The 25,238-nt window shown below is 37.7% G+C and overlaps 1 protein-coding gene across 10 annotated transcripts in view; it reads left to right on the top strand.

Moving 5' to 3' along the window:
- The window catches only part of stxbp5l (syntaxin binding protein 5L), a 196,220-nt gene extending 175,755 nt beyond the window's left edge, over nt 1-20,465 (top strand). For 5 of the 10 annotated variants that reach the window (XM_077216026.1, XM_077216029.1, XM_077216028.1 and 2 more), the window contains 7 exons: nt 10,296-10,394; nt 12,443-12,682; nt 13,586-13,949; nt 15,061-15,226; nt 16,853-16,964; nt 17,696-17,916; nt 18,013-20,465. In XM_077216026.1, the coding sequence (XP_077072141.1) occupies nt 10,296-10,394; nt 12,443-12,682; nt 13,586-13,949; nt 15,061-15,226; nt 16,853-16,964; nt 17,696-17,916; nt 18,013-18,054 (1,244 nt within the window). In that variant the 3' untranslated portion in view covers nt 18,055-20,465. The remainder of the gene's footprint in view (nt 1-10,295; nt 10,395-12,442; nt 12,683-13,585; nt 13,950-15,060; nt 15,227-16,852; nt 16,965-17,695; nt 17,917-18,012) is intronic. The other 5 variants (XM_077216031.1, XM_077216035.1, XM_077216033.1 and 2 more) reach the window with 1 other exon arrangement.
- The last annotated feature ends 4,773 nt before the right edge of the window (nt 20,466-25,238 follow it).

Here is a 25,238-nt window from a genome sequence, read left to right as displayed (position 1 = left end):
CTTTCAAAATTAATTTTAAAAGTAAAACAAAAAGAAGTAAAAAAGAAACAGCACAAACCTTTCAAAGTGTGACTCACAGAAACGACACTGCTTTTCAAGCTTTGGGGATCCTCTGTCCCTTTTATGTTTGAGACTGTATTTGTGCTTCAAACATGGAGGCTTAGCCAGACACTGTTGTGAGCCTAATTATCCTTTTTGCTTTTAATGCTTTTAATTACTACCTCTACACACAGTCGTTTGGCATGTGGGTTGGTGATGTGAATTAAAAAAATTAATGTAGGCTGTCTCTGTGCAAGCTTAGGTTTGAGTTTAAAAAAACGATCATGGTTGTGGCTTTCTTTTTCTTCGACTATCTTTCTTAGCGTGAAATGAAAGGTTGCGACTAGAGGGGACTTTACCAGAATGAACAACTCGACAAACACTACTATGTTGCTTCATGACACATTTCTACAAAACACACAATCAATGTGTCTAAATGTTTGTGCTTATCACTGCCATGTTTAAATGTTGGAGTGTGTGAGTAGAGTTTTATATTACATGTCCCCACAAGGATAGTAATACCTGAAATCACCTACATTGTGGGACCAGCCAGCGGTCCCCACGAGGGAAATGAACTAATAGACATACTAAATTATGTTTTTTGAAAATGTAAAAATGCTTAAAGGGTGTCATATAATGGTACATGGACTTTTACAAGTTGATTGTACTGCAATGTGTTTCGGCAGTGCCTGTACACAACCATCATATAATGATAAAAATCCATCCAGTGTTTTTGTTTTAATCTCCTTATATGTTTTCCCCTGTCTCAAATCAAGCCGTTTTACCGTGTGACGTCACACAGCGCATGACGCCTCTCCCACAGTTGTTGATTGACAGCAGTGTTTCAACACAGCCCCGCCCTGAGCGAGCTGTCATCATAGTCCGTCATTGTTAATACACTGGAGCAGAATGGCGACTAAGCGATTGTGTTGTTCTGTTCTTGGGTGCAATAACAAATGCAGAAATCATTTTGATGTTCCTAAATTTGAACAGCTTAAAACGCAGTGGCTGATTTTTGTTTACGATGGGAATATTCCCCACGATCAACATAAATGTGTTCATGTTTGCGCGAATCATTTCTCACCAGACTGCTTTGGTCAGTATAAAGCTGGTTTTGCTAAGAAGCTGCTCCTGAAAAAGGAATCGGTACCAACTATTCTTGTTCCTGCTGCACCTCCTGAAGAAGTGAGTATAATGTTTTATTAACCTTTTACGATACATATTAATCTTTGCAAATCGCTTGCACGCTTCACGATGAATGCGGCTAATGTTTACACTCAGGGTACATTACGGCATGTATTCTATGCAACGTTACGGCGTTCTCAATATAATTCATAATCCCACGTTTATAATGAACAACGCGTTATGGTTATTGTGTTATTAAAAACTATGTACGCAGGTGTTACAGTTAACGTGCTAACACTAAATAAAACATTTTCGTACTGCACTAAACATAAACATCATAGTCCGTCGTTGTTAATACACTGGAGCAGAATGGCGACTAAGCGATTGTGTTGTTCTGTTCTTGGGTGCAACAACAAATACAGAAATCATTTTGATGTTCCTAAATTTGAACCGCTTAAAACGCAGTGGCTGACTTTTGTTTACGATGGGAATATTCCCCACGATCAACGTAAATGCGTTCATGTTTGCGCGAATCATTTCTCACCAGACTGCTTTGGTCAGTATAAAGCTGGTTTTGCTAAGAAGCTGCTCCTGAAAAAGGAATCGGTACCAACTATTCGTGTTCCTGCTGCACCTCCTATAGAAGTGAGTATGATGTTTTATTAACCTTTTACGATACATATTAATCTTTGCAAATCGCTTGCACGCTTCACGATGAATGCGGCTAATGTTTACACTCAGGGTACATTACGGCATGTATTCTATGTAACGTTACGACGTTCTCAATATAATTCATAATCCCACGTTTATAATGAACAACGCGTTATGGTTATTGTGTTATTAAAAACTATGTACGCAGGTGTTACAGTTAACGTGCTAACACCAGTGTTGGGAAGGATACTTTCAAAACGTATTTCGTTACAGAATACATGCCCAAAAATGTAATTTGTAACGTATTCCGTTACGTTACTCAATCTGAGTAACGTATTCTGAATACTTGGATTACTTCCACATTGAATTGCATTGAATAAGTGTAGGAATGCGGTCATCACATCCTGCGTATTAAACAGGCCTATGCTGGTGTGTATTTCTGCATGTTCCAACTGGCTGAATGTGTTATAGGCCCATGTCTCCCTGAAAGTGCAATATATTATAATTTGCTATAGAAGAACAAAGACTGTATGTTGCGGTCACCGCTGCGGTGATGTGGTGACTCGTACATGTAACATGTAAGGGTGGCGCTGCCAATAAAGCACCTAAAAGCTGTCACAAAGAACCGGCAAAAGTAATGATTGAATATATGTTAATATCGGCTGCAAAGATGAAGTTGACGATGCTGACTCGCGATCTTCGCAGCAGCCTAGTGAACGCGCCGGAGAGAAATGCACATTTCATACGGATTACATAAACAGAGAGCAGTCTGTTTTCTTTTGTTATGAATTGTTCTGTTTAAAAGTAGACATGTCTGTGAGACAAGTAGGCTAGCCTATACGCTGAGTTTCGGTTCATTTATGAGACGAGCCCCAGTTCACGCGCTGGCGCCTCCGTGCCGTGATGTCTATTGTCTGTTATAATTACTTCTTATTTTTTAAATCCAGGCAATTGGTTGATGAAACATTGATTCAAATTTAGATACAATTAATACAAATCGAAATTCACTTTAAAGAAAGGCTTTGTGAATCTGTTTGATGTCTCTGTTGAAGTTTTAAAGCAGTCTTTTAGTGCCGCTTTTACGGAGTGGTCACCTCCGCGTAACACTGTTTTTTCCTCATAAATGCCAACAAGAAAAATAAAATAAAATGAATATTTTATGTTCTGTGGAGAGCCAACCCTTCTTCATCCGGTGTGGGTTTTACTTTTGGTTTTCGCAGTGTAGCCTAATTCACAGAAGTAGCCTATTAAAACATATTTGGACTAAAAGTTAAATATTTTTTGTGTCACTCATGTTTATTTCCCATATTAAATATAAAACGCATGTGTATACAGATATTTTTCTAATGTCTGGACTCCTTTATTAAGGGGGTATGGATATATAAACAGACCTTTCAATATATTGGAATTAAATTTTGACTGCAAATGATTACGTCCTGGAATTGCTCAATTTTAAAGAATTATTCCTCAACTAGTTTTGTGGTGTAGGTCTACATATTTTATAATGTTAACTTCAAATAATACTAATAGAAATTTAAAGATGTGTTAGCATTGGATCTGGACGGGAAGGATAACTCACACGCGACACAGGTTCGTGGATCTGAGTGTTGCGATTTCGGTTTCATATTGCATATCCTTAGCTAGTAGCCTACCTGATACAACTATAAAATAGCAAGGTGACCAGTAAAACTACAGCAGACGACTACCCCTGGCTAATTAAAAAAATTATAATAATAACTTTAAGATGCTTCTTCAGGTTGGAGGTGGAGTCTTTGGACGCTGAAAGGAGGATGGTTGCTTGCAAGCAGAGGTTGCACTGCACAGTTATATTTGTTCTCCCTTCTCTTTCTTTAATGTGAAATGCTGTTTGAATTTCCAAGATAGAAACGCATTCTTGCCCTGGCTTTGTTGCTCCTGCTCCATCTCTATCTCTAGCTCCCGCTGCTCCTTCGACTCCATTGTGACTGATCACGCAAACCGCACATTATTTCGTTTTCATATTGGGGCTTCTGGGAAATGCATGGAGTTGCCTTAATTTATTTAGAGAGCGAATAAACTTGTGAAACAGAGAAGTATCGTCATGTAATCCATCGATTTCATCAATGTAACTGTATTCTAAATACCAACTATTTGAATTGTAACTGTAACGAAATACAGTTACTCATAATTTGTATTCTGAATACGTAACGCCGATACATGTATTCCATTACTCCCCAACACTGGCTAACACTAAATTAAACATTTTCGTACTGCACTAAACATAAACATACAACAAATTCTTAGGTATCCTTCAATTACTGCTAGAATCATTACTGACATGACAGGACATGTTTCAGTCACGATAGTTGTACCGAACACTGAGATAACGTTACGCATCACTGACAAGCCTATATTTACCAAAAAAAGTTTTTCAACATAAATCTGTCAACGATCTAACCTATACAGGAAACGCATAGCGTTCGTATCCCACTACTCTACCCTGACAGTACATACAAAAATTGATCAAAGTGACATTACGTTAACCAACCATTAAGAAACGTCCTGTTCGAGCCTTAATGGTCGAACTTCTTCGGGGCCGTCATCTTGTTCCGGGTCAGACTCCGGTTCAAATTGGTATGGCAACACTACAGACTCCAGCTGCCATTCTTTCGCCAAAATATACCATCAACAGTTGTCAAGGCAACACTCCACGTGCGTTGTGTCAAAAACACCCCAAAGAACAGAGGGGCGGAGTCAGCAAGCTCATTATCATTTAAAGGCATATGCACTGAAACTGCGTGGTGAAAACAGAGCTGTTTTTGATCAGGTAAAATTAGTGTTTTCTTAAAATACTAATGAGAATTTTTAATAAAAGTATATTACAAAGTTTTCATTCAGACCCTAAAGATTCATATTAACTTGTACAAAAATGGCATTATATGACCCCTTTAAAGTTTTCTGTGGTAGGTAGGTTTAGGGGTAGGGCTAGGCCTAGGGGATAGAAAATACAGTTTGTACATATAATAATAAAAATCGTTATGCCTATGGACACCAATGCCTATATCCCCACAAAGAGAGAGTGTGTGTGTGTATGTGAGTGAGTGTGTGTGAGAGTGTGTGTGTGTGTGTGTGTGTGTGTGTGTGAGAGAGAGAGAGAGAGAGAGAGAGAGAGAGAGAGAGAGAGAGAGAGAGAGATGACCCCTTTCAGGGAATAGTTCACCCAAGAATGAAAACTCTTTCATTATTTACTCGTTCTAATGTCATTCCAAACCTGTATGATTTTTTTATTATTTTTTTTTTAGGTAGACTATCCCTTTTAACTGTTATCATGGGCTTACACAGAGCCAAACTTGACTTCTCTGTGTCTTTATCTCATGACAATCCTTTTGTCCTTGTCAGTCATATATGTCCATATAGCAGATGTCTTGTTCATATTAGCATGAGTGCTAACGCATCACTTAGATCATATCCTCACTGCGCACCGACTTCCTGTCATTCACTAATCCAATCACAGCGATAGACAGCGTCTCCTCCTGTGCCTTCATCTGTGTCCATAATCCTGTTTACATGAAGGACGCCAACCAGGACAACCAGCCCAAGTCGAACGGCAGCGTACAAATAGTGTCACAGGGTTCATGAGGTTTTCATAGTGTCTGGATCTTTCCCAGAAAGACTCGCTGTGCCCTTTTATTGCCTTTATAACCTAATCTGTATTTGATTTCATTTTTGAGAAAAAAATAATGTGATTGCTCACACACTAGTCAAAACGCCTTCCCATCACCTTTTTTCCCTCTCTTTTTTATTTCCACCTAGGCATTCTGAAGTTTTGCGAGTGAAATATTCATCCCTGAAACCTTTAGCACAGACTCAGCGTGATTTTTTTTTAATTGAATAATGTCTTGAAATTCAAATAAATCCGTGTCCGTCCAGTTATAGACACTTTTTTTTCTTTCTTTTTTTCTCCCCACTTGGAGAAGTGTTATTGTCCGTTAGAGGACTGCATACCGCTTCTTTGGTCTCAACTCGTGGCGTGCGTCCCTATCGCTACGGTAACAGACATGCGGTGCCGCAGTGGGGTCGCTGGGATAATTAAAGGTCAATTAGTAGTTAAGAGAACCAGGTCGGTGCTAATGAGACACGCTACAGGAAGAGAGAGCTGCGGGAATCTGGGATACGTAGTCACATATAAACAGCCATTAAGGGTGGAAAGACACACACACTTAATGTAAGCAAAATTTTAGAAAATAAGGACAGTTACAGAAATGTATCACAATAAATAAGAGGTTGGAAGTTTTGAGTTATCCCAGTGACACCTTGACTCACATCCCATTTACCAAAAAGATTCTTTCTGCAGGTTAGGAAGTATGTGTATCATTTTATGTTGAGTTAACTGATTTGTTCAATGAAAATATTTGTTTAAAAGCACTTATTCATTCACGAATGCAATAGTAAAAGACCTTAGCCAGGGTTCGAAATTTAATTGAATTGAAATTTAATTTTACACAGATGAAAAACGAGGCTGTGAGGGATATGTGCTGTATAATGGTCCTAGATCACATTTCATTTTCACAGCTCAAAACTTTACAGAGATTTCGTGTACTGAAAGTCTGTTTGAAAGCTGTTTTGTCAGCTGAACAATCAGTATGTTGTTCAACAACAATACAATCCATTGAACACATTGTACTTCTATCCCTCACAGCCTTGTTCACATTCCCATTAGAAATGAAATATGGTGCTACCCTGACTATAGGACATTGCAAAATTTATGCATACATAAACAAGCCAAAAACACAGAGGAACAGAATAGACAACCAAAGAGGTATCCATCAGGGGGGAAAACAATCTACAGAAATGTTTGTCTGTCCCACAGAAAGAGGGCATTATTGGTGTTTCTAATAACAGGTGTGTCATTTGGCTCCCCTGCAGTGATTGACAGTCAATGACATCAGCAAAAGAGAGAGAGAACGAGCGAGCAGATCTTTTCTCTCACCCGTCTCTATCATGAAATATTCACACTAACGGGCTAACAGGATGGATACGACTAATTATGTTCACAGTCCCCGCAGATACAGGTGCTGTCAGTAGAAAAGGTCAATTTACATGTCTTCCCACAAAACGTATATGTGATTTCGTTTGTGACCATTTTGCACTGTGCGAGAGTGTGTGATTGGATTTGTGGCTTTGTGTTCAATTTGGGTTCAGATATATTGTTTCTGAAATGAATGCTGTTTGACATAAGTGTCCAGTCTTGGTCTGTGTTAAGGGGATGGTTCACACAAATATGGAAATTCTGTCATTAATTATCCTTGTGTTGTTCCAAACCATAAAACATAAAAAGATATTCTGAAGTATGTTAATGCTGCTTTTTGTGAAAGTGTACAGTGACCAGAAATGTCCACAAAAATGTCAACATCTATTTGCTATCCGCTTGTTAAGTCATGATTGCAAGAAATGCTGTTTACTGAATACAGTTTTCTACTTATTTCAAATAAGAATACCAAACAGCCATTTCTATCACACATTTAAGCAAAGCTTTTAAAAACTCCACACTCACGGCATATGTTTTATATATTATATATATTTTATATTACCAATATTTTAACGATTCATAAAAGAGCAATCACCGTCTGGCAATCAGAAATTTCAGGATGAAGATCCCTTTAAGACAAGTCATTTTAGACCTTCTTTGAAACTCCTCTCGCGCAGCTATTTCAGTCATGCAAGTACAGCTCCTAACTCTTTGAATGGGGAAACATCAAATTCTCCAAAGCTGTTCACCAAGCTTACGATTAAATTTCATTTTTGAAATCACCAATGAAATCTGATAACAACGGTCTCATAAATCAGCTGACTCAAATCATTAAAAAAATGCATTTTTCCGGCTAGATCAGCCAATGCGACCGATTCTATAGCGACCTCAGCATCCTGACAGCTGCTATGACTTTACCAGTTGATGATTGGCTCTTTTATTTAAAAGGCGGGACTTATTCCACTTACTCCCATTCACAGTAATACAAGTGCACCGTCACCGAATTGTGATTTTTTAAGTAGCATTAAAGCACAACGTGAGTACATAGCACTGTTTGTTGTTTGCTTTCAGCATCTGATAGAGCACTTGGACCTGAAAACAGTGACACGTGACATATCAGATTTAACAAGCGGTTAGTGATGGGTCACACATTAACTGTCCTTTCAATTTTTAATGACTCTTTTATACGACTTGGGTGTATCAAGTTGTTTCTAAGAGTGATTCATTCATCATAATTTTTTGACCATGCATACGTACCATCCTTTCGTTTATGACTTAGGTGAAATAATCAATTTGTCTCCTGTATACAAAATAGAAATGATTAGTTCACCAGTCATTCATTCTTATGTTACATGACAGACGCATAGGCTACGTACAGGAAATGGGATCATAAGCGTGACTATCATATTTATCTGTGACCCTGATATGTTAGCTCCTGCTTTAAGGCTAGAAGCTAAAGTCAAAAAAGCTTCCAGACTATTTGGCTGCCTAATGACAAAAGAATGAATGAATCAGACAAGAAGACACAGTTGAGTGGTAAATTAATCATTAAAAAATTTCACTTCATGAGTTTTTTTAACATTAATATGAGTTCCCCTAGCCTGCCTATGGTCCCCCAGTGGCTAGAAATGGCGATAGGTGTTATCCAAGCCCTGGGTATATATCCCGCTCCGCCTTTGAGAAAATGAAAGCTCAGATGGGCCAATCTGGAATTTTCCCTATATGTCGTCATAAGGGGAAAAGTTACCTTCACTTTCTCTGCTTTGCCCGCCCAGAGAATTTGGCCTGCCCATCAGAAAATGAGCTACGACCGTGCGAGCGCGATATTGTTTTTTCCTCGAGAGACATCATGGCTCGCAAGCGAGCGAAGCATGGCAGTTGCACAGTGTTTGGATGTACAAATTAACACAAAAGTCTTTTTTAGCTCCTTCATCCGAGCCTCCGAAGAACCACCGGGTTAATCTTATTTTCTCTGGAAATGCGCCGACTCAACTTCTCCAAGTTTTGTATGTCTACGCCAAACATTTCACCAACGACCGTTTCTTCAACTTGGGCCAATACAGAGCTGGCCAGTACCAAATAGGGTGACCACCCGCCTGCTTTGCGTTGTACCGCACAGCATTTTCACCCCTTGTCCCGCACGTCAGCCCAGTTGTTGGTTGTCTGCTGTTGGTGTTATGGCGCACGCGATATACGCATTTCCCCTAATTGAAATTACTATGAGTGTGCACCTCTGCAAACCAGGGTGATCCGATGAGAATGGGCAATTTCGAGGCGTCTTACAGCAACGGGGCTACAGGCACTACATGATAATAACTGTAACAGCATACATAAACAAACCAACTAAAGTACCGTATCCAGACACAATATTTTAAACTAACCATTCGGAGACGTCCTGCTGTAGCCGCTTAGTTGCAATTTCTTCAGGTGCTTCTGCATCTGGATCAGATTCTGGGTCAAACTGGAAAGCTTGAACGGCTGCGTGTTTTATGAGCCATTGCGATACATCCACTGTAAACATTAGCGCATGGTACCATGGCCGCAAGCTGGTCAAGGCCACACCCCCACCCTCCACCTTGCCCCACCTCTCTCCTCCTCATTAGCATTTAAAGCTACAGACACAGAAATGGCACATCCTAAGGAAAGCTCATTTTGGGACTGGCTCGTAGTGGCTGTAATTCTGCACCAAAGCTGAATTTCGGGAAAGAAACTTCAGATACAGTATTAGGGGACCACTAAGGCCTATATAAAAGCATCCAAAAAGCAGCATGTCATAGGACCTTTAAATAGACGTGTTGGGGAAATTGTGGCTATTGCAAATGTAACATTTAGATTATTTTTTGATTATAACTCTGCTCAAATTAAAAACATTTAAGATTAGTTCATTTTGCTGAACAAGATTCAAAGTAAAAATGAAAAAAAATAAAAAATTAGTAAAAATTATCTGATCTTCTTTATCACTATTAACACTAAATTAGTATTGTGAAGCTAGTTAAACAGGTTTCTAATGACATGAGGGTGAGTAAATGACAGAATTTTCATTTTTGAGTGAACTGTCCCTTTTATGATTGTGATCACAAACAAACACAGCTATAAGCATCCTAACCTTGACACAACTCTCACAGCCAAAGGCCAAAGGATTTCATTCTGCTGTTGCTTTTTCAGGTTGTTTCTACTTAAGTGTTGTGGGCAGGTATTGGGGGGAAAAAATCGACCTGTCAGGTCTTTCTTACTTTTCTTTCTTTTTTCTTGCATATTGGTTTATCGGTTTTCTCTTCCTCTTTCTCTCCTTCTCTGTCTCTCTCTGTACGCTGTAATGGTCTGATCGTGTCTTTGTGTTTTGGTATACGTCTTGACAAATGTATGTATGTATGTACGTGTCACTTTGTATGTGGTGGTCGTTTATGGTTGTATTTATGTGTTTGTGATTGTGACCGTTGGGGTGTTGTGCGTATGTGCGTTCGGTGGATAGGTTATTCGTCTCGACGAGCCATGCTGCAGCAGTTACACGGAGTCAGTATGTACTCTCACGATGAGCATCACATCACCACCTACTCCTGGAGCGAGAGAGGTAAGGAGGGGCTTTATGAGGGTCACAAGGACCTCTCATCCAGTAGCGTCCTGTCTTACTTCGTCCCGTCCTGTGGCACATAGTCGCTTGGTCAGAACCCCTCTTTCGTTCAATGATGTTCACCTTGCTCTTCATCTTCAGGTTTGGATTTGCACCGTAGCTTCTAGCAGCTGAACATTATAATGATGTCTGCTTTTTGTTTCACACTGCTGTGTTGTCAGCTTGAAGTCGTCTGTCCATCCCACGCACTGTGACATCCAAGACATGGATTAAATCTAGTCCTGGACTATGTGTGACAAATAGATAACCGTGCTGTTCAGTCCAAGACTAGGTTTAACCTGTATCAGGGAAACCGTTTCTGTATGTCAGTGTCTATGGAGGTCTTATGATTCTGCAACCGTGTCAGTATTATTAAATCATTAATGTTGTCATCAATGTAGAGGTGAATGTTGTGAGATCATTCTTAAACTATTTTCTGTGATGGAAAGAATTCAAAGTGAGGGATAATTTAGTGTACGCAGAACATATTAAGGTGTGCTATCATGACCATGATGCTTCATTGACATGTGTCAGACAAAAGGGAGAAAGTGGACCTTCCCCAAAACACAGAAGGGACATTCTCAAGAAACAGTGCTGTTTGTGCCAGACAATAAGTCTGTTTATTTGTTTGTTTTTTCATTCATTTATGTATTCATTAAAACCTTATTCTGTTAATCCATTTACTATTACTAACCATAAGCATCTTTTTGCCAACCATTCAAAATGTTTGATGCGGAATATGGTTAGCTTAAATGCAAAGATCTTAAATAATTGTCTTAACTAGCAAATATCATTGCATCACGCCACATTATGTATAGTCAGTTTTCCTGTGCTTCATGTTAAATTGATTACTATATTTTTTTTTTCTTATCACAAGAGTTGAACTGTTGAGGCTAATATAAGTGTATATGTAACGAGTAATGTTACATATGATCAAAGAGGAATGTCCTGTATAAAGAAAAAAATAGTCCAATGGTAAACATTATTCATATATTTATTTTCCATCCAAGAATCTTTTAAATAATATTCAGTACCATGTTCAAGTACCATGTTAATTTACTCATATACATCACAGGGACACATGTTTGCAAATAAACACCACCATTTCCTAAGAATGTCCCTAGAGCAGAAGTTTAGAAATCGAGTAATATTGTGTTTTAGAGGCCATTGCGATATATGATAAATGTAATGTTAAAATGTTGTATTTTCTCAATTTAATATAATATTCTAATATAAGATTTTCTGTTTTATTGTAATGCATGACATAATATACATCAAGTCAAGATAGTGAATATCATATAAGATATGAAAACAACGACTATATATGATATTAAAACAACCAGTCGTATATTACCCTATAATATACGTTGTATTGCAATAAAAATATTTCTTTCTTTTTTGCCTGGGTTTTTTCCATGACATTCTTCTTTTTAAGATAATGAGAGTTTAAATACTTGAGTGAATTGTAAATCAGGCAGAAACACTTCTATGTGTGGGCCTGGCAATATGAATATACAGTGGATAAGAACTTGGAAGTAATTCAAGGTCAAATAGATGGTAAAGATGTTGAATGGGTTTGAAATTGTGAGCGTGTGTTCTGTGTTATCTGTGTATATAAATTAAATCTGTGACGTGCCTGATCATGTGAAAAGGAGAATTTTAAGATGTGTTCACACAATATAGATATGTATGTGCCACACTGTCCTCTGTGTACATTATTTCTTGTTTTACTTTTTCAATAACAAATCTAAAAAACAAGAAAAAGTTGTGTTTGCAACTGTGCATCTGTATTACTTTATAACTCAATTTCTGGTCTGGTCTGATCCGGATTAAATGTAATTGTGAACGCACATGTGGAGTGACTCCACTTTCACAGCATAAGAATTCTTCTATCTTTTCCATTTTTCTTTCATCTTTTCACTTTTCCACTCATCCATCTGTCTGTCTTTTATCCTGACATTTATCTTCTCCCCTACCCTCTCTTTCTCCTCTTCTCCATCTTTTCTCAGAGAGTCGAGAAAACTCATTCAGCCGTTCCCGGAGCTCTAGCGTTTCCAGCATAGACAGGGAGACTAAAGAGGCCGTAACCACCCTGCAGTTTATGGAGTCGTACGGGCGTAAATCAGACTCCCTGCCCACGCCATGCCTGTGGGTGGGCACAAGTCTGGGCCTGGTGCTTATCATCCCAATGTCCATCCCTATGGATGAGCAGGAACGTCAGGAAGACCACGTTACTGTGGCCCCCACTGGTAGCTCTTGATTTCTTCCTTCTCCGATTCGCGAATGCAACATTCCTATACAGAGTTCAAAAGCCAGGTTCCGGAAGTAAAGACTCCATTCATTTTCTCCTTAGGGATTTTGATTTTTCATAACTAATTAACCTTTAAAGAAAAACCTGTTGTGAGTTCCGAGGTTGTTATTCCCTGGTATCTTTTTGTTGAAGCCATCTTTTTGCATTACTTCTTTTTAAAATAATCTTGTTTAACAGTGGAATTTCCATGCTGTGGAGAAAATTCCACCAATCACAGGGTTGTCGTGAGCAAATCGTGCCAAAAAAGCTCTGCAGGGAATGTCCACTCCCATGAAGCACCTCAAATGACGTATTCGATTCAGTCTCCCTATGCTCTCAAAGTACTTTAAATATCACACATTTTCAAATACTTTTTTGCCTTGAATAAATGCAACATTTTAAATGTTGTGATTCACCTCATAAATGGTTGGCTTGGTTCTTGGATTACAAGACTTTAAAGTCCCCATGAACCGGAAGTTGCAACCGACTTTACTTATTTGTTGTGAGTATAAAGTGAAACAGAATATTGAATAGAGGCGTTTTCAACCCAAGCCATCAAACTAACATTATTAGAGAAGGAACACCATTCTAGAGCGGAAGATCATAGATTCCAGATTTTGATCAAAGATTACCATTACAAACAAATTGTGTCTGTTTATTAACTTCCACGGATGAATTGTTCACCACAAGTAGATACAAAGTAGATAGGGTCAATTTCGATTTCATGATGACTTGAACAACGACTTTTTAAATCCCTATGGGAAAAATGAACGGAAAAAATATTTTCAGAACCAACACCAGTGAAAAAGTGGCCGGGCATTAACGCACTATATTATCATGTTTTTGTTCTCTTCCCTCTCAGGCACAGTCTTAATGCTGAAAGGCTCCATTCTGCGGTTTAGTTTCCTGGATTGTGGGGGAGCTCTTATCCACAGTCCCTACGAGGTGTGGCGGGACCAACAAGCCCCAGGTGACCCAGATCGACCCCGCAAGCGGAAACTGGTCAACTTCTCGGCCTCATCTTCTCAAGAGGCCAGTGGAGACTGTCACTTAGCCGTAGTGTGTTCGGAGAGGCAGGCAAAGGTCTTCCTAATGCCCACCCAGGCCTGTTTATATGTACACAACATCACAGAGTCCTCCTTCGTGCTGCGGGCAGACGTGGTGTCGGTTTGTAACAGCGTTTGTCTGGCCTGCTTCTGTGCCAACGGACACATCATGACTTTGAGGTTTGCTTTCACTTTTTTTTTTGTCTCAAATTTGGAAATTGTGGTGTAGCTGGTAGAGCTCGGGGCTGGTAACCAGAAGGTTGCTGGTTCTAGTTCCTCAAACAAAGTGCTACAATTTTAAGTTTCTAATATCTTAATTGGTGATCAACTTTTGGCACTAAAACAGAAATTATTAAACAAGACTGTCCATGGCAATTGAAAGAATTGTTCAAATTTAATTGATATTAAGCTCTATTGCTTATGGGAAAATTTAAATAAAATAGATATAATAAAAAATATAGAAAATAAATTATTATTATTGTTGGTTTTATTTTTCCATTATTGTTTTTATAAACTGAGGGACAAGTGTAAAAGCCTATTGTAATTGACAGAATTGTTATTACTATTAATAGAATTATTAAAGCTGAATGGAAGCTCTATTGACTGTATCCATGGCATGGGCAGTAGGGGGAATATATAATTAATTTAAAAATTAAAATAGTACAGAAAAAGTAGTATTATTATATCCATTTGTCCACCCCTTTTATGACCATGTAAATCCTGTAACATGGTCTGTTTACATGTAAAATCTTACCACAGAGATTACAGTGATAATGCAAACTGTTTTTGTTCATCCAAACATTTCTGTACAGAATATTTAAGATAAGTGCATTAGCTAGAAATATGAGCTTAAACCCTACGGAACGCCCTTTCTATTGTAAGTGCATTATTGTAAACAGAACATTTTCTTGTTTTCACAAACTGAGGGTTGAGTAAAAATGTCTGTTAATCCACAGAATTTGACAGTTCCTGTCGATAGAGCTTAATTTATATTTAGCCTGCAACATTCCTTTAATACCGGCTCAAAACCTTTTGGTATTGATTTTCAGTTTAATCCAGTTTACAGAAACCAGCTCAATCCTTCAATAAACTCCAAACCTCAAGACAGAACAGCTGTCCTGTGCTTTTGGTGACTTCGTATTAAATCCTGCCTTCAATGCAGTGTGATATTTTAGGCATGAATTTATTCATTCTTCACTAAAAATTGGAGTTTTCACTATCATTTCCGATACAAAGGATATTGGAATGCAGTTTCCAAGTTTGTTATCTTTTATGTGTGTATGTTTTGCAGTCTTCCTAGTTTACGGCCTCTGCTAGACGTCAACTACCTGCCGCTAACGGACATGCGCATTGCCAGGACATTCTGCTTCACCAACGGAGGGCAGGCGCTGTATCTGTGCTCCCCCACAGAGATACAGAGAATCACTTACAGCCAGGAGATGTGTGACAACCTACAGGTGGCTGTGTGTGTGTGTGTGTGTGTGTGTGTGTGTGTGTGTGTGTGTGTGTGTGTGTGTGTGTGTGTGTGTGTGTGTGTGTGTGTGTGTGTGTGTGTGTGTGTGTGTGTGTGTGTGTGTGTGTGTGTGTGTGTGTGTGCATACTGATGGTGGCTTTTGAAGTGAAATGTCATGCTTGTCATGGATGCTTTGAGCTCTGCTGAGCTGAGCCCTGCTGCATCTCGGCTGTAATTTCTGCCACACAGGTTGTCATTCTGTCCTTTCTCTCCCTCTATCGTTCTCCCTCTTTCTGGTTAGGATGGAAATAGCATAATGCCATACTATTCTTTCTATTTCTGCAGTATGTACAATGTGCACATTTTCTGTATGCATAGAATGCTAAAAATGCAATATACACTACTGTTAAAAAGTTTGGGGTCTGTAGGATTTGTATGTTTTTGAAAGAAGTCTCTTATGCTCACCATAAAGTAAAAACTGTAATATTGGGAAATATTGTACACATTTAAAATAATGGTTTACTGTTTTAATATATATATATATATATATATATATATATATATATATATATATATATATATATATATATATATTTATCAAGCTTGTATATTTAAGTTCAGTAATTTCACTTAAATGGCAATGAAAATTACCTATTAGTTGTCATTTAAGTGAAATTACTGAACTTAAATATACGAGCTTAATAAAAATGATCATTCTAGAAGAAAATTTCAGATGGCACTTAGAGGCTTTTGCATCTGAACTCTTCATATATATATATATATATATATATATATATATATATATTTTTTTTTTATTATTATTTCTTTTTTTTTATGTAATGCATTCCTCTGGTGGCAAAGTTGAATTTTATGCATCAATACTCCAGTCTAAAGTGTCACATGATCATTCAGAAATCATTCTAAAATGCTGATTTGGTGCTCAAGAAACATTTCTTATAATTAGGCCCATGCATGATGAAAACTGCTGTGGTGCTTAATATTTTAGTGGATATTTTTTGTCAGGATGTATAGAACGAATAGAATAGATTAGAATAGAAAAGATGAATAGAATAGAATTGATGAATTGAAAGTTCAAAAGAACAGCATTCATTTGAAATATACATCTTTTGTAACGTAAAGGTTTTTTACTGTCACTTTTGATCAATTAAATGCATCCTTGCTAAATAAAATATTTATTTATTTAAATGATACTAAAATATGAACTGACCCTAAATTTTTTAACATTAGTGTATGTATCCCACAATGCAATGTGATTGCATTGCAAATGCAATATTGATCTCCTTCCTACTACATTCTTTATTATTAAAATTAAGATTTATCCAAAATTGAATTAGAAATTGATTTTTTTGCATTCTACTGTTTGAATTGTTTATTATTGCATAAAACATGTTTCACATACTATGTTTCTTTATAACTGGCTCTGTCAAACATGAGAGAGAGATGGGTTTTTCTTGTCAAAACTTTCCATTTTAAATAGTGAAATGTGTAACTCTACTGACATCTGCTGGTGTTTTTTTTAACTGACTATGCTGCCATTTCTTTTGTTGCAGTATTTGATATAATTTTTCTTTATTCAACACTTTGATTTACTATTCTTGATTAATTGCAGGAGATGTTAGGGGAGCTCTTTACACCCATCGAGACCCCTGAGGCACAGAACCGTGGCTTTCTCAAGGGCTTTTTCGGCGGCAACGCCCAAACCTTCGACCGAGAGGAGCTGTGTGAGTGGAGTTATTTATCATTTCTGTGTGTGTGCGCAATCAAATTCTCACAGATCCAGACCCACGGATCCATAGATCCCATAAAGTCTGGTTCAGATTTGAGCTTAGAACTGCCCACTTAAACAGGAAAAGACCATGAGATTGACAATGTGAACCATTTTAATCTGAAAAATCTTTTAATTAGTTTTAATCTGTAAATCAGACATCTCTGTTACTCTCTTGACACTACACCTTGTTTTAGTGTTATGTTACTATTATTTATATACTATAATAGTATTATTAATATTTTGAATTAGCTTTTTATTTTTTATATTTTCTGTTTTTATTTCAATTTTGTGTCCTTTTGCTTAATTTAAAACAATATTTTTTTCTATATTCTTCTATATCGTTTTATCAAAAAACAAAAATATATATATATACCCTTTTAAAAATAAACGTTCCAAAAAGGATAGAAGAATGCCATAGAAGAACCATTTTTTAGTTCCCCAAAGAACCTTTCAGTGAACAGTTCCTTAAAGAACACTATTTTTCATGGTGTGAAGAACATTTTGATAATCCAAAGAATCTTTTTTCACTATAAATAACCTTTTGTGTAATGGAAAGGTTCCATGTATTTTATAAATTCTTCATGGAACTGTCAATGCCAATAAAGAACCTTTATTTCAAAGAGTGTAATTTTAGTTAACAATAACAACCTTGCTTTTTTTCCCTTCGTCCCTCTTGTTCTGTAGTTGGCGAGGCATCGGCGGGTAAGGGGTCCCGCAGCCTGGCACAGCACATCCCAGGACAGGGTGGAATGGAGGGCATGAAGGCAGCAGCGGGCGGGGTGGTGGGGGAACTGGCCCGAGCTCGTATCGCCCTGGACGAGAGAGGACAGAGGCTGGGGGAGCTGGAGGAGAGGACCGCTCTGATGATGACCAGCGCCGAAACCTTCTCTAAACATGCCCACGAGGTATGTAGAGCGAGAGAATGAGAAAACAAAAATACAAATAAATATAATTACAAATAAATCTTCATATGCTTATTTAAACTCTTTTGCCCTCCACAGATGATGCTGAAATGCAAAGACAAGAAGTGGTATCAGTTTTAGAGGGTCCTCGAGGAGGTGTACTACTCTGGTACTTGGACTTTCACTCTTTAAAAGAGAGAAGAGCGAGCGAGACGGATGGACCGAGAGACTTAAGGGCTGTTCAGCTTCTCTTCTGTCTGTGTACAGGATTGTCTTACTCTGATTGGTTAAAAAGGCGAAGGCCAGATTACGATACGATGGACTTGTACCATTACCGTTTATGAGTAAGGGTTCCATACCCATGTTGTAAATCAGATGTCATCTTCATTTATGTACAGGGGTTGATCGGGGTCTCCTAACTCACAAGAAGCAAATTGGCTCACGCCATGTAGATACTCGTAAAGTTACGAAATCAACAAGAGTGCATGAAACAAAATGGATGACCTATAAAAACGTGAAACTGCCATATTAAAAAGCAGCATGTTACTTTAAAACAAAAGGGAAATAAAAGACTAACAAACTTTTATTCAATAACCTAAGCCAATAATATAAACTATGACAAAAAACTTTATATTTTTTGAAATAGCAAACAAATATATATAAACAAAAAATGTATACCTGCATTGCTATGAGGCCAAAATATTTAGTTTTTTTTGGTGACGCCATACTGTTTCCTTCAGCGATGTATATTTTCAGAATATTTTCTTTTCATATACGACACCAATTTATCCACTCTCATACTGCAAATCAGGCCGCCGACGACTCAGTTGGCCACACCCACGACGTTCAGTCACAAACGCAAACTTTTTCCGTTTTCTTTGCTGCTAGCTCGCAAAAAGCACCACAACCAACTTTTTAATCCGTCTCCAAAAGGTACTTCACCCTCTCCTAGAGACGTATGACGTGACATGGTTTTAGAAGTGCGAGTAGTAAAATGTATTTGGAGCCACTTAACGAGTTTGTGTCTGTGAGGTCCTTTTCGAACGTGCTTCTCATATGTAATGCTTAGTGTGCCATATTCTAGATGGGTGAAGTATCTTTAACTGTAAACTAGCGATGAATTAATTTGTCTGTGGTTGATATTTTGGGCTCTTACATGTAGATGAGACAAGCCAGCCAAACTCAGACAGAAGGGTTGGCTCTTCATGCGTGTCTGTTAAAGTATAAATACGGTTTGATTTGTTTTCTAATTCGTCATGATGTTCGTTTTACTTTAAAAGACCAATTTCAGCTGGCCTGTTATTTAGTTTCTAGTCTTTTTGGTTGCCTCGGGGCATGTGTAACAAAGATTGTGCGTTGTTTTTTACCTTGCTGAGGACAACGAATGAATGACCTCTGTTTTCTCTGCCAAAGTTTGAATGCATCGTGGAGAAATTTACTTCACATTCCAGTACAAGGGACAACTTTTGTTCATTTTCTTCTTTTTTCCCCATTCAATATGACGTCAAAATGATGTTTTGTACCTTAACTGTAGTGTCAGACGATTGTTAGCTTGTGTCTTCTGGTTGTCACTCGACTGTTGAAATGGTGTTTAGACTGATCAGTGGGCGCTACTATGTTTTTTGAATATGTGTCTGGAAAGATCAAAGCGAGTGAGTCGCCCCGCGGTTCGCACGTGAATTATAGTGTTACATGTAAGCAAAATCTTCCAGAATCGTATTTGAGACTCATGTTGTGTTTCTATAATTGTTCTTTGATGACCTCTGACCTTCTAGTGCTTTACTGTAACAATCTCAGCATTTCTTCCATACTCCATGCCTCTGCCCATTTGGCTTTGTATATACAAGCTGCTACTCAGTAACGTAAATGTTGTGCATTGAAATACAAACTCAAGGCTCATGAGAATACACATCGTCAGCCGTTAGACAAACTTGGGCTCTTACGCAATATTACCTTTTTCTTTATAGAACTTTTGTTAAAATAATAGCTCACAATTACAGAAGCAAGACATTGCATGTGTGGACTCAAGAAGACACTCAAGACTCTTAAGATGCCAAAATCATGTAAAGATGGTCTCTGCTTAAGAAACCTGTTGGTTTTATTTCATGTTCACCTTTATATTTGTTTCAACTAATTCTCCAATGATTCCTCTTCAGTGTCAAAATAAGTAAAAAACTCTCACAGACAGGGTGTTTTGTTTGTATGTTCTCAGTTTTTATATGAAAATGTACAGTTCAAGGAGAGCGACATGGTCATTGAACTAAATTATGTGATTTGGATATTCCTCTGTGAATGTCGTACCTGTTTAAAGATGGTACCGTGTCTGATATTCTGACTGAAGTTCTGTAGGTCTAACTGTAGTTTCCTCCACCCCAACACCTGGTCCTCTGATACCTTCAGAGAAGGCAGCAACGTCGGTCTTGTTTAAATGGATAATGCCACCTTTCGTTCTTATCGATATTCTAGTAGTGTTATAGAGGTTATTGAAAATACAATGGAAATAATGTTGATGCAAATCAAAATGAAATAAACATTTCTTGATGTACACAACATCATAAGACTGGTTTGTTTCTGTTATATTATGGGCTAGTAAGTGTAGTATGTGTCAACCAAGATCAAGCCTACAGTACCAAGAATGGGCCTACATAAAATAACTAAATGTGTATTCTATCTATGCTCACAGAAGACTGCATATTTTGAATATGCAAAATACACACACACACACACACACACACACACACACACACACACACACACACACACACACACACACACACACACACACACACACACACACACACACACACACATCAATAGATAAATATAGGCATGTAAAAATGTGTTTGTCTATCTTCATACAGTTTTTTCAAATTGTTTAGACACTAAAAGTGGAACTTGAGGCTCACTCAGTGAAACCATTCACTCATGTACCAAATTTTCAGACCATGTCTGCAAAGCTAAAAGCACATTAAGTGCTTTACACTCAGTTTGCTATTGTAAAACAAACTTTTTGCAAAACTCTAAACACAGTTCTTTACATACACACATCTTTCAAAACGATTAGCTCTTTTGTTTCATTTGGGAAAAACTGCCATTTAAATGCCACATTAATTGTATGATTACCTACACCCAATGATCAAGTGTGAATTGAAAACACTTATACATAAATTGATCACTTGGAAATAAGAACGTTTTGAGAAAGAAATTTACCCCCTTGAATTTCGGTTTGTAAATATATAGGCCTATGTATATTTATTTACATAATATGTGTATTTACATACATGTATACACTGTACACCTGAATAAGTTGACAAACCAAAAATAATTACAGGAAATAATTACATCATTTTTTAAGTTAAGAAATTGAACGTTTAAGTAAGCAGAACTAGCAGATTTTTATTTTGTAACTAATAGCTCTTAAAGCTACAATATGTAATTTTTTTCGCCTCTAGGGATCGCTAACCTCTTACAATAACAAAGGCGTAGATTGATGACGCATAAGCTGAATTATGGAACTTGTCATCATGCCGATGGTTCTAATAATTTTATGGATGAATGAATACATTGATGTTTTTAAGATGACTGTTTTTAACATGAAGAAGGGCGCGATTGCTAATGAGAGACAGATATCAGCGCCACACGCGAGTCCTGCGGATATAAAGGAATAAGGACATTTCATTCTACCGAACCTGCAAGTGCTGAATTACTACTCACACAGGTCAGTTTATTAGACGAATTAAACTTGTGGGGTAACGCAGCGCTGTTTCACTTGGTCTAAACTATCATACTAAACTGCATTTGAGTGTGTTGAAAGTTATAATGTTATTCTATGTGTTAGTTTGTTGGCTAAACATGAAGTAAGCTAGATCAACATTAGAATAACATGTTGATCATATTCTAACATTTTATCATGTTGAGCTATATAACATTGTTTTGTTTTATGTACATTTGCTCACCTGTCTAATAAAGTACGCAAGAGTGGCGTCTCTGTCAAGTCGAAGTTTGTCACGGACGTGAAGCTCGATCGGCATCTCGAAAACGCCACGCTGATATTGATCGTCGTTTCAGTTCTCCTTTTGTCCCAAAGTCTGCTTGCCATGGTCCATAATGTTTTAACGAAACAACAACAGCGTGAGCGTGCCGCTAGATGTAACGCAGTTGTCCACGTCTGTCGCCATGGTTACTATGGCAGTACGAGCAGAAACCAGGGATAACGCGGATATTGCGTCATCGGCGACAAGTGAATATGGACGAGCCATTATTTAAAATTGTAATTTCTCTGACATTAAAAATCTTTGGGAACTTTTGGGACATTGTAAGTAAACAACTGCAAGAAATATATCACACTCTGCAAGTGATTTTTGGATATTTTATTACAAAACTCATACATATTGTACAACTTTATAAAGTTTTATTTTAGGTTTTGATGTCTTTAAGAATATATATTTGCGGTATATGTACCAAAAACCATCTCAATATATTTTTACTGTGCCTTTCTCAGGAGCTCTGCCAAGAACAGGTAGATTTTGGCCTGTGTACTTAATATTCATGAGCCTCTCTTCTGATTGGCCCGTCGTTTTCTGAGTGACCCACCATTGGTGGGGGTGTAGACTAGTGCTGGGCGGTATACCGGTTCATACCGAAAACCGGTGTATATTTTTGTTATGATATTAATTTTTAATATACCGCCATACCGATGTATTTAATTACACAACGTTCGGAACGAACATTACGCTGCGCCGCCCGACCCTGTTTCAGACGGACCCTTTACAATGTTGCACTTCTAAGCAGCGACTGCAAGGCGAGGGTAAACAGCAGTTTTCTTTTACTGTCTATGGGTAAACAGCAGTGCTCTGGTGTTAGGTTACAGGGAAGATGGATGCTGCAGAACTATGGTTCTGTGTTATTTTCCTGTCAAATGTCGAGAGCGCATTATTGTAGCGCGAAAGTACATTAATATAATGCGCAAGTGTGAATCTCTCTGCTCGTGCGCTGAATATAATGTGCCGCGCTCTCAGATATATGCTGCTCACGTTGGTCTATTTTATCTGGGCTCACTCAGAGAATCCTGCACTTAAAAGGTGTTCAGTGCAATCGCGAATCTTTCCTCTTCCCCAGCTAACAATTTTAGGTTATAAGAACGTTTTCATAACGTTCCCATTAAGTTATAAAAACGTTATTTCTGAATGTTCTAGGAACATTCAAAACGTCCAGTTTTTAGACGTTGTATTAACGTTATTTCTTGGTTGTAAGAAATTTATTCAAAACGTTATAAGAACGTTCAATTCTCCCGTTATATAAACGTTGTATTAACGTTCTTGCTTGGTTATAAGAACATCATTCAAACGTCATTAGAACGTTAAATTGTCCCGTTATATAAACGTTGTATTAACGTTCTTGCTTGGTTATAAGAACATCATTCAAACGTCATTAGAACGTTAAATTGTCCCGTTATATAAACGTTGTATTAACGTTATTTCCTGGTTATAAGAACGTAGAATGTTATTAGCTATTCTATTCTACACTATTCACTAATGACAGTAAAATAGACCATCCTAAGTCAATTTACTGCAGTAATCCCTCTCTCAACCAGTAGAAAATGCTTTGAACACCTGATTATGCATGAAAAAAAAAAACTATTTTGAAACTTATATGTTAGTTTCATACCTCTGTTATCATGAAAAAAGCCAGGAAATTTCAGTTTTGACAATATGGGACCTTTATACTTATCATGTAATCTCAATTTAAATATTTTTAGTTGTAGAAACTTGGCTAACTTTAACCAGCTAATTAAAAAAAAGCTACCTTACTAATTGGTGACTCAATGCTTTGGTAGCATTAGCATAGCACTTGATAAATTACAACAACAATTTAAAACATGTAGACTTAATTACACTGTTCTCAAACCAAGCTCATGATCCACTCGTCACGATGATGGTAACCCATTCACACACAACCCGTAAAAATCCCGTAGACACGTGACATTGATGTGACATGTAATGTCTCAGCAGTGTCTATAGTTTGCTTATGAGCTGCTTTTTCTCTCTCAAGAAACCACGCTTGTGCATTTTTTTTCTCTGATTCGATCATAAACTAGGGCATTATGTACCGTTTCACGCTGGCGAACGATCCCGGCTTCAGCGCCATCATTACGACACGGCATTGATTACGGCTTTTGTTCACACAGCGGGCGTTCCGGGACTGAACACGGCAATGTTACTAGGTCCCCAACCCGGCATCGATCCCGGCATCAATCCCGGGTCGTGTTAGAATTCACACAGAAGGTTTTCTGGCAATTTATTGGGATCAACTTGCTGTGTGAAAGGGGCTATAATGAAACAATTCAACTTACTTAAAATGTGTCAGTTTTAAGAACTCAAAAGAAAAAGAAAGTTCTAAATACTCATAAAAGTTCATTTGATAAAACAAATTTACATAATTTAAGTTGGCCCTACTTAAACCTATTAATTATTTTGAGTGTTAGGGTTTACATTGTATCTATCTGTGTACACACACACACACACACACACACACACACACACACACACACACACACACACACACACACACACACACACACACACACGCACACACACACACAAAGCGCTTTAGAAATAAATTTGATTTTCTGACTTGTATGCATATTCAGTGTGTGTATATATATATATATATATATATATATATATATATATATATATATATATATATCCATACAAGATACAAAATAGATTGTTTCACAGCAACTTCACATAGTAACAAATTCTAATTCTGTTCGAACAAGCCAATAGTGTCATTATTAAGCTCAAGTCAGTTCAGTATTGATTCAGTTCAGCTCCATACGTGTGTAAAGTTCATCAGTACTGATACAGTGTATGTGCACTTGACAAACTCCTGTAATTCCACTGCACACTGAACAAGCAAAAGGCACAAGATTGTAGTGTTTTACATTTTTCACATCTGTGTCTAGTTTGGTGTGTTTTTGGCTAATCATTTGATGTTTGTGTGTGGACCCAGGCAGCAGCATAGTGTTGGCCCACTTCCGGCCCACATCTGGTATGTATGGATTCCACACAGTCCAGACGTGAGCAGAGACTATGTTGCTGTCTGGGGAGTAAGTACGTAAAAACACCATTTTTGGAAGAGTTAAAATCGTTTTGAATGAAGTGTTTGCTTTTGCAACAGATGTCTGATGTTTTGCATGTTGTGTGTGTGTTTTGTGGTTTTGTGTGTAGAGTTTCAAGAAATGGAGCCATAGTTTCAGAAATTGTGTGTAAGCCATTTGAAAAAACTGTAGTAATAATACGCCTTTAAATATTTACCATGGT

The sequence above is a fragment of the Siphateles boraxobius genome, unplaced genomic scaffold (genome assembly GCF_051911475.1).
Source record: "Siphateles boraxobius isolate OS27281-9 unplaced genomic scaffold, OSU_SipBor_1 7, whole genome shotgun sequence".
NCBI lineage: Eukaryota > Metazoa > Chordata > Actinopteri > Cypriniformes > Leuciscidae > Siphateles > Siphateles boraxobius.
Note: the sequence above shows the minus strand (reverse complement) of the source record. Positions and strands in the feature narration are given on the sequence as shown.